The following is a 14,380-nucleotide window of genomic DNA, read 5'->3' as shown; positions in this document are numbered from 1 at the left end:
TGGTGTGGAGAATAGGAATTTATTCAAGAAATTGTTGTCATATCACCATCACACTCCATGTCCATAATTACCTCACAAGTTATTTTTCTTCAGGCTAAGAATAAATCATTTAATAGGTACTTTGCTTAAATCCTTTTCTCCATTCTAGAAAAATTCTTGGAAGATTTGACTGATGCTGGGTATCAGATGATGATGGTTTAGGGTAAACTGTTTTCTCAACCACCATGACATTCCCACTCCTTCTCCTCTTTCAAACATTTCCTAAAGTAAAATTTTTATCTATGAAAATCTATGAGGATTTTCACAGCTAAGACTCTAGGGAGAATGAAAATGCCTAAACAACTATGCTAGTATTTATTTCAAGTCTGCTGATCATTTGAATTAATACTGAATGCCCCTAAGATATCTCAGTGAACTGCAGCTTGGCAAGTTTCCAAGGGTGAATATGGACAGTATTGCTTGATAACCACAAAGAATTTGCTCATCTTATATGAAAACAATTTACAGGTAAGGGTATTTAAAGGTTATATTTCCATATGAACACATAATCTTTCACTCCTGAATACTTAGTTTTCTGAACAGAATCAGAATTTTGGGGTTTTAGATTAACTACTCTTCTACTGGATGGTTTTAAAAGCTTTAAATGACAATTTTTAATAGAGCAATATTTACTTTTGATTCTTTTTAAATATGCAGTATGATTTATGGATGAGTCAGGAAGAAATCACAAGTTATTCAGAGGTAATATCATTTAAATATTTATTTTCCTTAGAATTACTTATTTTCCTGGAGGTGACAGCAAAAACTATTGATAAAGTATGCCTAATCTTCCCACAACTCCTCCTTGGGTTCAATTGATTTGCTAGAGCATCTCACAGAACTCAGAAACATTTTACTTACTAGATCACCAGTTTATTATAAAATACATATAACTCAGGAACAGCCAGATGGAAGAGCTGCAAACAGCAAGGTGTGCGGAAAGATGTGAGATGTTCTCTGAGAGCATCACTCCTTTGGAAGCTCTCAGAACCTGTTCTTTGGGGTTTCAAGGAGGCTTCACTAGATTGGCATGGCTGATTAAATCACTGGCCATTGGCAATCCACTGACCTGGAGGTCCCCCTACCCTTTCCAGAGGTGAGCGGGGTGGGACTGAAAGTTCCAACTCGCTAAGCACATCTGGTGATAATCCCCATCCTTGGGTAACTTTGTGTGCTGTATGCTAAGTCACTTCAGTCGTGTCCAACACTTTGCAACACCATGGACAGAAGCCCACCAGGCTCCTCTGTCCATGGGATTCTCCGGGCAAGAGCACTGGAGTGGGCTGCCACTCCTCTTCCAGGGGATTTTCTTGACCAAGGAATCAAACCCATATCTCTTGCATTGGCAGGAGGGTTCTTAACCACTAGCATACCTGGGAAGCCCCTTAGGTAACTTCAGGGCTTACCAAACAGTAATACAACTAAAGACATTTTTATTGCTATCATCATGAGAATTTTCAAGGGTTCTGTTCCAGGAACAGAACAAACACCAGATATGTATTTCCTACCATGTCACAGGATCACAGCACACCTGTGATTTTAGCATGATATCCAGTACTCACACTCATACTGCAAATACGAGTTATCAACTGGTAATTCGAACTATGCATTAAAAATCCAAAGATGTGGTCATATATTCAAGTAGGAAATCTCACCCCTGGATTTATTGTTTATCCTAAAGAAATAATCTCAGATACATAAAAGATACAAGAAATGTTTCCATCTGCATTATTTATAACACAAAAACTATAACAACAAAAGTATAAGGGTATGTTTCCATTTATTTTCTGAGTGATTGCTTCTTAGCAGTCAGAGACTGTGTTAAGTACATTACACACATTATCCTTATTTGGTCCTCATAAAAACCTTCCAAAGTAAATATTAAGTCCTCATAAACTGAGGCTTACAGAGGATTAAGTGATAAGTTTATTAAAGTTATAGGTAAGGATAAAGATGGAACCTAGGCCAATCTGATTCTAGAGCCAAGATATTAACCACTGACCTATACAGTGTTTCTGTTCAACAGAACAAGTTTTTTTTTTTGGTTGGGGTTTTTTTTTTTGGGGGGGGGGGGTGGTGGTTATGTCACACAGCTTGCAGAATCTTAGTCCCTCAACCAGGGATTAGACCCAGGACCTCCACTGTGAAAGCATGGAGTCCTAAACACTGGACCCCCAGGGAATTCCCAAAACATTTTTCTAAAGAAAGCTATAAAAAACAATATGGGGAAATGCTTCTGATTAAATAATGCGAATTGTATTTATATTAAAACTACAATTATGGGAAATTTTTATTCCATTCATTTTAGTGTGCTCACTCAGTTGTATTCAACTCTTTATGACTCTATGGACTGTAGCCCACTAGGCTCCTGTGTCCACGGGATTATCCTGGCAAGTATACTGGAGTGGGTTGCCATTTCCTCTTCCAGGGGATCTTCCCAACCCAGGAATCCAACCCATGTCTCCTGCACTGGCAGGCAGATTCTCTACCACTGAGCCATCTGGAAAGCCCCATTTTATCAGTGGAATTCTTTAATTCTACTAAATTGGAATGAAATCCCTAAAAGATACATCCAGAAATATTAGCAATATTTACAGTAGTGGGTGTTGAGATTATCTTTTTTGTTTTTTCTATTATTCAAATTATCTGTAATATTCTTTTGTTATTTTTATAATAAGAACAAGCATTTTATTATCATTTTACTCAAGCTTTAGTAATTTCATAATTATGGAAGGAGGTTAAGAAGACCTGCGCTATTTCTCAAGTATTGGGCTACTTTCTTTGAAGACAGAATTCAAGGTTCATATTGTTGGTGAGAAAAAATTGTGCTCACCTTTATGGTGTCTACTATTTCACAAAACCAGAACACCTCTTAGTAAATAGTTTCCACATGAAGTTTAGCACATTGTTTAGAATGGAAGCTCTGGAATCTGAATAATTAGATTCCAAAGCTGTGTGCATGCTAAGTTGCTTGAGTGGTCTCCTACTCTGCGACACTATACCACTAACTTCTCTGTGTAATCCAGGACAAAGTATCTCAAGATCTCAGCTACCCAAATGAAAAACTGAGGGGAAAAAAAAAAGATTACCTACCTCTTAAGATTGTCCTAAGCATCAAATAAGAGAATGAATGTAAATTTCTCTGTCCAGGGCCTGCCTGCGGTTAGCGCTCAATAAATATTTACTTTTCTTACTCACAAGTAAATACTGACACACTTCCCCAAAAGTCGGCTCTAGCATGTGAGAAGTGATTAGCCAGCCAAGGAAAAGTTAACTGTTTTCCTACTGTTCCCAATGTTGAGATGATAGGCACTGGATCTTTCGGAGGTTACAGAAAACTCAGCTACAACAGTCATGCAACTGCCATCAGGCCAGGTGTGAGAGGTGCTCAATTCTTTGCCGCAGTTGGAAGTACTCGATGTCTTCCTCCGCCCATTACCCACACCGCTTACCCTTCCTTGGCTAAGTGGCAGCCTTGCCCAGCACAAGCTCAGTGCTAGGCCCAGATAGAAAGGAAGATGGCTGTTTCGCATCTCTAGGAAGAAGCTGTTCTGTGACCTTGGGAAAACCAATTACTTGAGTTACTTTAGTCCCTCTGTTTTCTCTACTAAAGGAAACAAAAACACAAAAGGGAGGAGGGACTGCTTTTTTCTTTAAACATACCTCTCTGCCTGTAGTTTGTGGCACGTCCGTGGGCAAGCTGGGACAACTCTGGGGTGGGGCAGACTTGAAAAAGCAAGGATAAGAGAACGGAGAAAAGGTGGCGTTCCCAAGCACGCCCCTGCACTCTCCAGCCCTAGCACACCCCGCGCGCCCTCTCACCCATCTCGAGTGAGATGCCTCTCGAAAGCACGAACATGGAACTAAGGAGGAAATCACAGACATACAGGTAGCGGACTCTCGAGAGCAGGGCAGGGACTCTGCTGCGATGCAAGGAGGTCAGCTTGCCGGCCCCCGCCGAGGACGGGCAGGGCGGCACCCTCAGTGACCTCGCATGGGCCTGCGAGACTGGGCTGCAGCGGAGCGGACAGGGCAGCCCCTCGCTCACCGTACTCCACGGGCTCCGGGTCAGGCTGGAAAGTGAAGTGAGCCACCTGCCGCCTCTGGGCCGCAGCCCCGTAGGCCGAGGCGGACTGCAGGAAGCCCCTCGACAGCCCCGCGCCACACAGCCGACGCCAGGGTCCGTCGGCCCCGGCTGCACGGAGCCGCAGCAGCCAGCCCGCGAACGCCGCCACAGCCGCCATCCCGGCTCACCACCCGGATTCGCAGGCTGCGGGGCCGCCAGCTGCCAGCCGGGAGGGCGGAGCGCCGAGGCGGCTTTTCCATTGGCTGGACCTAAGGAGCGGGCCTGCCACTCGGACCAATCAGAACCAGGAATTCGGGGGGTGGGTCGTGCTTCGAGACGACCCAGTCGCTTTGGACCGTGGTGCGCATGCGGAAAGGGGGCTGGGGCGGGTGCAAGCTGACAGGTGAGCTCCAATGAGATGGTTCCTAGAGGTGGAGTCCTGGTAGGGTCCGCAACGAGATCAGGGGTTCCCCACGCCTGTCCGCCAGTTCCCCACTCGGCATGGGTTCCTGCTTTTTCCAGTGTCATGTGCGCCGTGAGGTTCTGATGGCTTTTTCACCTTAAGATTTATGTTTTCTTTTGAACCCTTTCTTATCCTCTCCCATTCTTTACCTCTATTATTCTCCAAGAAATGGAAAGGGTTATGGATTGGTATTTGGTTATTAGTTTGGGGTTTCGACAACACTGCGGGAATCAGTGCTGTAAGCCTCCGCTGTTTATTCAAACCCTCCCTGTGTGCTTAATAAGTATGTATTGATTTTCTTTTATTAATTTTGTTTTTCTGGGTTTAAACGAGAGGGAAAGAGGTAAAACTTCTATTTTACCTGCAAATCCACTTCATAGGAATCCAGGTGCATTTTTGCCCAGGTGCAGCGAAAATGACCTGATTAGCTTAGAGACCTGGGGAATTTAAGAACTTCTTAATTTACATTTAAAATAATCAACTTTGTAAATTTTATTCTTAAAAACTCAAATGTTTTTCAAAGTACACTTTCAAAATAAAAATAAAAGGATACCTTCTCTATCTATGAATTTACGCATTACAGCAAAATATGGTAGAGAGAAGAATGAAAGTGTTTCCATCCGATGAAAGTGGAAAAGAACAGGCCCCAAGCAGAATTTGAAGAAGAAAGGGAAAGAATGCAAGGGTAGGAGCAGGGGAAAGCATATTCCCCTTCTGCTATTCCTGACCCAGCTCATCTTTGGTTTTGCAAGCAAACTTTGGCCACCTGATGCGAAGACCTGACTCATTGGAAAAGACCCTGATGCTGGGGAAAATTGAGGGCAAGAGGAGAAGGGGGCGACAGAGGATGGCATCACTGATTCAATGGACATGAGTTTGAACAAACTCGGGGAGATAGTAATGGACAGAGAAGCCTGGCATGCTACAGTTCATGGGGTTGCAAAGAGTTAGACACGACTTAGCAACTGAACAACAGCAAAGAAGAGAAGAAATGGGGAGAGGAGAGGCAAAGAGAGGCGCCAGCTGCCTGTTTTCTGATGGGGTTAAGAGATGAGATATTTTTTTCCCCCTTCATAGATCACTCAGCTTATTGCAAATAGTACCAACACAGTTAGTCTCCAAGGAGAAGTCCTGGAAGGAAGTATCACAGCACAAGCAGCAGTCTGGCAACAGGTCTCTTGACAAGCATGAGTGGGCAGCAGCCCTCTGCTCAAACAAGGACCCCGGCAGCATCGTCAGGAACAGCTCTGACAGCGTGGAGATGAGTCCTCCAGTGAAGAGACTCTAAGTCACCCAGCACAGTGGTCTGTTTCAAAGAAGTAGCAGTTATTCCAGGGGAGGGGGGTTGGAGACAGGAATTTAAAACTGCTCAAGAGAGCACCAGAATTATGTCTCCATTGTTCCTATCAAGCCCCCCAGATTCAACTTTTTGGGGAGTTTTCATCTTGTCTTTTTTTGTTGTTATGGTCACCTCTTCTGTTTCATGGTGTGTGTGTGTGTGTATGCATGCACACTATATTGTGTATTTTTATGTGAGTGGAGGGTATTTTTTATTTGAATGAGGGGAGGGGGCAACAAAATAAAATTACATGTATATAGTCAAATTTTAATTAATTTTTTTAAAAAGAGGGTAAAAAGCAAGGATAAAAGCCAATCAAGTTGCGTTTTCTCAGTTTGCTGATAGTTGGCACTCACACAAAGGCAGACTCCCTTACTATCAACATTTCACACTAGAGTGGTACATTTGCTATGATCAATGAGTGTATACACATTGTAATCACAAAAACTTCATAGTTTACACTAAGCTTCACTCGGTTCAATGAATTTCAGAGGAAAGAACAAGAAACAAAAGAAGCAAATGCCAGCTGAATAAAAAGAGCTTACTAAGTAGACTCTTTTCATTGTCTTAGGAAGTACAATTGTTTTTCAGTATCCCCCTGGGATTGATTCCAGAATCCCGCAAGGATACCAAAATCCAAGGTTGCTCAGGCCCCTCATATAAAATGATACAGTATTTGCATATAATCTATGCACATCCTCTCATACTTTGTCATCTCTAGATTACTTATAATACCTCCTGCTGCTGCTAAGTCGCTTCAGTCGTGTCCAACTCTGTGCGACCCCAGAGATGGCAGCCCACCAGGCTCCCCCATCCCTGGGATTCTCCAGGCAAGAACACTAGTGCAAGGTAAATGTTACATAAAAATTGCTGTTGTATAGCAAATAAAAGTTTTGCTTTTTGGAATTTTTTTCCCAAATACTTTTGATCTGTATTGGGTTGCATCCATGGCTACAAAACTCACAGATGTGGAGGGCCAACTGTAATAAATTCCATATCACTGGAGATTGTCAAGTACAGAATGGATGAACACCATTGAAGGAATCTCTTTATGAAGACTATAATAATGAATAAAAACTAAAATAATGAAATAACTTATGCTTCATTTCATTTATGGCTCAGACAGTAAAGAATTCACCTGCAATGCAGGAGATCTGGGTTCAATCCCTGGGTTGAGAAGATCCCCTGGAGAAGGGAATGGCTACCCATTCCAGTGTTCCCTGGAGAATTCCATGGACAGAGGAGCCTAGCAGGCTACAGTCCATGGGGTTGCAAAGAGTCAGCTATGACTGAGTGACTAACACTTTAACATTTAGGGTCTTTCTAGTTTTTAAGAATCTGGTTTCTACTATTCATGTGTATTCAGAGCCTTCCATGCACCAGGTCCTGTGTTTTAATGAAACTTATTTTAAGCCAAACCTTGGATCTAACCCACCTTTTCACCCAGCGTGTGAGTTACCGAGTTACCCCTCTGTCCACCCCTCCTAAGCATCTAGACAACTTCTCCCTGGCTTCTTATCTCCTGCAGGGACATGAGATGCCCTGTGATCAGTTCTTCAGGAATCTGAACCAGCCTGCATAGAAAAAAGCCTGTGAGCAGACACTGCAGAAAGGGCATCCTTCAAAGAGACATACCTGGCATTTGTGCTCAGATACAAATGATGCTGGCATATTGAGTGCAGCACTTTCACAGCATTATCTTTCAAGATTTGAAATAGCTCAACTGGAATTCCATCACCTCCACTAGCTTTGTTTGTAGTGATGCTTTCTAAGGCCCACTTGACTTCACATTCCAGGATCTCTGGCTCTAGGTGAGTGATCACACCATCATGATTATGTGGGTCATGAAGATCTTTTTTGTACAGTTCTTCTGTGTATTCTTGCCCCCTCTTCTTAATATCTTCTGCTTCTGTTAGGTCCATACCATTTCTGTCCTTTATCGAGCCCATCTTTGCATGAAATGTTCCCATGTATCTCTAATTTTCTTGAAGAGATCTCTAGTCTTTCCCATTCTGTTGTTTTCCTCTATTTCTTTGCATTGATCGCTGAGGAAGGCTTTCTTATCTCTCCTTGCTATTCTTTGGAACTCGGCATTCATATGTTTATATCTTTCCTTTTCTCCTTTGCTTTTCACTTCTCTTCTTTTCACAGCTATTTGTAAGGCCTCCCCAGACAGCCATTTTGCTTTTTTTGCATTTCTTTTCCATGGGGATGGTCTTGATCCCTGTTTCCTGTACAGTGTCATGAACTTCCATCCATAGTTCATCAGGCACTCTATCAGATCTAGTCCCTTAAATCTATTTCTCACTTCCACTGTATAATCAATCATAAGGGATTTGATTTAGGTCATACCTGAATGGTCTAGTGGTTTTCCCTACTTTCTTCAATTTCAGTCTGAACTTGGCAATAAGGAGTTCATGATCTGAGCCACAGTCAGCTCCCGGTCTTGTTTTTGCTGACTGTATAGAGCTTCTCCATCTTTGGCTGCAAAGAATATAATTGATCTGATTTTGGTGTTGACCATCTGGTGATGTCCATGTGTAGAGTCTTCTCTTGTGTTGTTGGAAGAGGGTGTTTGCTATGACCAGTGCGTTCTCTTGGCAAAACTCTATTAGCCTTTGCCCTGCTTCATTCCATATTCCAAGGCCGAATTTGCCTGTTACTCCAGGTGTTTCTTGACTTCCTACTTTTGCATTCCAGTCCCCTATAATGAAAAGGACATCTTTTGGGGGTGTTAGTTCTAAAAGGTCTTATAGGTTAGACTCATTGAAAAAGACTCTGATGCTGGGAGGGATTGGGTGCAAGAGGAGAAGGGAATGACAGAGGATGAGATGGCTGGATGGCATCATCGACTCGATGGACGTGAGTTTGAGTGAACTCTGGGAGTTGGTGATGGACAGGGAGGCCTGGCGTGCTGCAATTCATGGGGTCTCAGAGTCAGACACGACTGAGCAACTGAACTGAACAAATGATGCCTCAGATTACCGCTCCAAATATCAATACCTGCCTGTATGCATAACCAAGTTTCAGAGATGGTCACTTATCTGTAAACAAACAAACAAACAAAAAAAAAACATGCCAACCTGGCAGTTGTAAGATTTTTTTAATTCCTAGGATAATTTGTGAGTATTGCCAGGTTTCCAAAAGCCTTATTAGTTATGGTTGACAGAATTATGAGTAGGGGCTGCAAGAAAGTTTTAAGACTCATATTTTACCTTCCTTTCATTTTCTGTTGTGACTTTTTAAAAAAATTTTTATGTGGACCATTTTTAAAGTCTTTACTAAATTTGTTACAGTATTGCTTCTGTTTTGTTGTTGTTCTGTCACTAAATCATGTCCCACGTTTTGCAGCCTCATGGATTACAGCAGGCCAGGCTTCCCTGTCCTTCACTATCTCCTGGAGTTTGCTCAAACTCATGTTCATTGAGTTGGTGATGCTTCTGTTTTATGTTTTGGGGTTTTGGCCAAGAGGCATGTGGGATCTTAGACCCCCAACCAGGGATTGAATCCGCACCCCTTGCATTGGAAGGTGAAGTCTCAACCCCTGGGCCACCAGAGAAGTCCCCTGTTGTGACTTTCACCCATTTATATTATTTCAAAACTTGAACAACCATACCCCTGGAGGCATCAGAGACGTTATGAAGCTGTTGGATATGCCTGGTGATGACCAGTGTGAAAAAGGAGGGGAGACAGCAGGGGCAGGTGAGCAGTGATCACCGCCTATGACCCTCAGTAATTTGTCCCCCCATCATGTAAAGCCACCCATAGACATTAGTAATTTAGAAGTCCACCCAGATCACTTCACATGCACATTGAACCTGCCCATGTTCATATGAGGCTTTAAATAGGGCAGGTGATTTTTACCTCCCTTCCTGTCAAAGCATGCAAGCCCGAGACCAGGTCCTTAACTTTCACATTAGAATCCCTCGGGGAGATTTCAGAACACACTGATGCCTAGGCCCCATGGGCCATCAGTGATACTCGCATATATTTTGCTTTACCCTGCTTCTAAGGATTTAGGCAGATGGCACGTCTCTGAACACCTAATTAGGCATGGCAACATGACGTGCTTTGCCAGTGAACTTGAGCACAAGTGTGGAGAACTCCTGGGGGGAAGAGTTTAAGAGCTGGTGGCCAAAGCTGTGTTTTCTTCTGCTGCCTCGTCAACTCACAGTGTTCCAGATGCTAGAGCAGCCATCAACCTGTTCCTGGAGTGACATTACCAGGAGCATCATTTGCCCCTGTCCACCTCGTTTGACATGGAGCATGAGTGAGAAATAATTTGAGAATGTAAAGTGTGTGTTGTTTTTTAAAATAATAGAACATCACTTCTAAGTACAAGCCAACTATTTTACATGGACATTTTTCTCACCTATTCTAAGTGTTTCCTAGGTAGATCAATGGTAAAGAATCTGCCTGCCAATGCAGGAAACACAGGTTCAATCCCTGGGTTGGGAAGACCCTCTGAAGGAGGAAATAGCAACCCACTCCAGTATTCTTGCCTGGAGAATCCCATAGACAGATGGGCCTGGCAGGCTACAGTCCATAGGATCCAAAGAGTCAGACTCGACTGAGCACACTTGCAACCTATTCTAATTCTTCAGGAAAATTCTCCCTAAGTCACGATGTAGACGAAGACCATACATTTGTCCACAACACGATGCATACATGTAGCCAGTTGTTGCCACTGTGGATTTACATGGTTTTCATCCATAATATTGGCTACTCACAGTTTTACCTGGACATATTAGATTTGGGAATCTAAACACCCAAGAATGATGCAACTCTTCTCTGATGAGGCAATATGAAAGTCCTTTATATACATTTCAGACTTTCAAAACAACTTAATGAATAAAGTCTTGACTGTTCTCATTTTACAAGTAACAAAACAGAATCAGAGAGCTAATGGACCAACCGCAGTTTAAACAGCTTAAATCGTTCCAATGCATGTTTCTCCAATTTCAAAACCTGCACCCTTATGTGTTTCTCAAATGTATTTCTCAGAATAATCCCTGAGAAACTTGTTAAAATTTCAGACTCCGTGGACCTCACACTGAGAAACTCTTATCCGTTAAGCACGGAATAAAGCATCTGAGCTTTTTTCTGAAATATAGTTGATTCACATAGCATCTGCATTTCTCATAAGCTTCCGCTAGCCAGTGTCTTTGGTATGGACAGTCCACACACTGTGCAGACAAACCCTATAACTCCCATATAAGCTTTCCATGCACTGTGTTCCCCATCTAGAGAAGAGCAGCCATTATCTTACCCTGCTCACTCTTTCATCAGTTAGGGTTATTTGACTAATTTAAGCAGAACTATAATTAGAAGGGGGCTTTCCTGGTAGCTCAGTGGTAAAGAATCTGCCTGCCATTGCAGAAAACGCAGGTTCAATTCCAGGGTTGGAAAGATCCTCTGGAGAAGGGAATGGCTACACACTCCAGTATTCTTGCCTGGGAAACCCCATGGAGGGAGGAGCCTGGCAGGCTACAGTTCATGGCATCACAAAGAGTCAGATGTGACGTAGCGACTAAACAGCAATAACAACAGTAATCAGAAGATATGAGATAACCCACCAAAATGGAAGCAGCAAACAGCTCAGAAAGAGCATAAAACAAGGTAGCCCCAAAGATCCAGGTAATTGGAGGTAATTTAGAGACTTACAAGGATATTCAAACTCTGAAGGATGAATTGATTCCAACTATTACTGTCTTTGACTGACTTTTTTCGAGATTTCGTTCTCAAGGGAGAGATTCTGATTAGCCCAGATTAGTTGATTGCTGTTTGTTGACGAAGGAGAAGAAAGGTATCTTATTGATCAAGACTCTATGCAAAGTAAAAGGATTGCCCAAACATAAATCAAGGAGCTGCTATCAACCAAAGGTGGACATTGTGTTTAGAATCCAAAAGAAACCTGCCCGAGGTGCCTGTGTAGTCCCTCCAGTTGTAAAAATTTCACCACAAAAATCCTTCCTCTGAATTCTTCAAACTAGAGTCAAACTAGACTATAAGCCTATTTTAATATGCTTCTGAATTTCTGCAGAATAAATCTGAATTCCTCTACGTCTTTTAAGAAAGAAACAGAGTAAAAGGGAAAGCAAATTAAAAACATACAATCTATATCTCCAGCAGAGTTAGAATACAGAAGGCTAAAAACTCCAAATTCTTGTATTCTTACTGTTAGTATTTTGATATTGAGTCTAAGTAGACAGTGATAAAGTTTGATTGATAAGGTTGTTATATTGGAGTCATCATCATCCCATGAAATAAAAATAGCTACATAAATAAATTGGAATAGATTAACCACCATATATTATAAAGGCAGTGAGGAAAAATAATTGGTTTAAATCTCAGTTCCTCCCTCTCCGGCTATATGACCTTGGAGGGTATATCACTTATTCCTTCTGAGTCTAACGGGGAGAATGTGAAACTTACCTAAAAGGATGTCATAATAAAACCACATAATACATAAAAGTTGCTGGTACACAGCTGTTGCTCAATAAGTGGTTGTTAAATTCATTGATTAGCTAATTTATGTATAAAAGGTTTGATACAGTGACTACTCCAGAAAAATATCTAAATAATATTTACTATGATTATTTTTATTAGCAACTCATACTTATGGGTTGTAGTAACTTGGTCAAGGCACCAGGTGGCAGAAGATAATAAAAATTGCCACTTCGGAGTAGAAAAGCAAAAATGCAAATATTACAAAGATTTTCATCCTACATTTGTTCATGAAAAGTTGAGACTCAAATTTCCTAAGTCGACACACAACTTTTTAAATACATATTTTTATTTATTTGGCTGTGCTGAGTCTTAGTTGCAGCATGTGAACCCACGTTGAGACATGTATGATTTTAGTTCCCCAAGAGGGATCAAACCCGAGCCCAGTGCTTTGGGAGAACAGAGTCTTAGCCACTAGACCACAAGGGAAATCCCAGCACATAAATTTTGAAATGCCTATATTAGTTCACATTCTGGCAGCAATTTCATTTTAGCAGTTCAGTGTATCTGCCTTTGCCTCCATCAGATAATGACAAGCCAAACCCAAACATTATAAACATGGTTTTATTTTATCCTCATCTCTCCTAGGAAGTATGTGTTAACTCCTACCTAGACAGCATGCTAACCTAGACAGCATGACCAACCTAGATAGCATGACCAACCTAGACAGCATGCTAAATAGCAAAAACATTAATTTGCCAACAAAGGTCCGTCTAGTCAAAGCTATGGTTTTTCCAGTAGTCGTACATGGATGTGAGAGTTGGACCATAAAGAAGGCTGAGCACCGAAGAATTGATGCTTTTGAACTGTGGTGTTGGAGAAGACTCTTGAGAGTCCCTTGGACTGCAAGGAGATCCAACCAGTCTATCCGAAAGGAAATTTGTCCTGAAAATTCATTGGAAGGACTAATGCTGAAGCTGAAACTCCAATACTTTGGCCACCTGATGGGAAGAACTGACTCACTAGAAAAGACCCTGATGCTGGGAAAGATTGAAGGCAGGAGGAGAAGGGGATGAGATGGTTGGATGGCATCACTGACGTGATGGACATGAGTTTGAGTAAGCTTTGGGAGTTGGTGATGGATAGGAAAGCCTGGCTTGCTGCAGCCTGTGAGGTCGCAAAGAGTCAGACACAACTGAGCAACTGAACTGAGGTATTTACTCAACAGAGGAGAAAATTGAAGCTAGGGCAAAAATGAAATTCAAGCCAAAGTTTGACAGAAATGCCTTGAAAAATGTCTATTGCATGCTCTCCCATGGTCCTTAATTTCTCTCAAGAAGTGTGAATCAGGAAATAACTAAAGTAACTATTTTCAAGGAAAATATAAGAAGAAATCTCCAAGCTTATTATGCTTTATAAGTTTGCATATGAATGTACAGTATTAAATTTAACAGGCATATTATGAAGAATTTTAAACTGAAAACTATTAATAATGCAAAATATATATATAACACTCAATCCAAGAGTTTTAAAATACTTTGTGGTTTTAAAGTAAGTAATATATAGTGAACAGGCATCACAATTTTCCATTTAAAACTGAAGGAACACTGTACATATGGGGATAAGTCATTTAATCAAAGTTGCTCCTTCCAAACCCACCTTGAAATTGGTTTTAGAATGCGAGTGTGCTTAGTTCCCTAGACCAAAGTAATGTTTATTAATTTGTCTTTTCATTCATTGAATACTAGTTCTTCGTGTTGAGATGATGCCATGACCTAACTCTGTAGCTCCAGAGCTGTCCGCAACATCTGTCATCCTGAAGGAGAAGCACTCCAGACCTTAATGAGGTCCTGTCCTGGGGCCATGGAATGGGAGGACAGAGAGATGGATCTTCACCGATCTTTTCCCAATCAACATCGACCTCCTTCCCAAACATAAAAACCTTGGTGCAGAGATGTCCATTCATTGGAAACGTGTGTAAGCTAGGACAGATACAGTGCATGCGTGCATGCTAAGTTGCTTCAGT

General features: G+C 41.8%; 1 protein-coding gene across 1 annotated transcript in view; it reads right to left on the bottom strand.

The window, feature by feature from the left end:
- Window positions 1-4,322, bottom strand: part of BCKDHB (branched chain keto acid dehydrogenase E1 subunit beta) — a 266,976-nt gene extending 262,654 nt beyond the window's left edge. The window contains exon 1 of the mRNA XM_019967076.2: window positions 4,088-4,322. Coding sequence (XP_019822635.2) covers window positions 4,088-4,283 — 196 coding nt within the window. The 5' untranslated portion in view covers window positions 4,284-4,322. The remainder of the gene's footprint in view (window positions 1-4,087) is intronic.
- Window positions 4,323-14,380: the final 10,058 nt, after the last annotated feature.

The sequence above is a fragment of the Bos indicus genome, chromosome 9 (genome assembly GCF_029378745.1).
Source record: "Bos indicus isolate NIAB-ARS_2022 breed Sahiwal x Tharparkar chromosome 9, NIAB-ARS_B.indTharparkar_mat_pri_1.0, whole genome shotgun sequence".
NCBI lineage: Eukaryota > Metazoa > Chordata > Mammalia > Artiodactyla > Bovidae > Bos > Bos indicus.
Note: the sequence above shows the minus strand (reverse complement) of the source record. Positions and strands in the feature narration are given on the sequence as shown.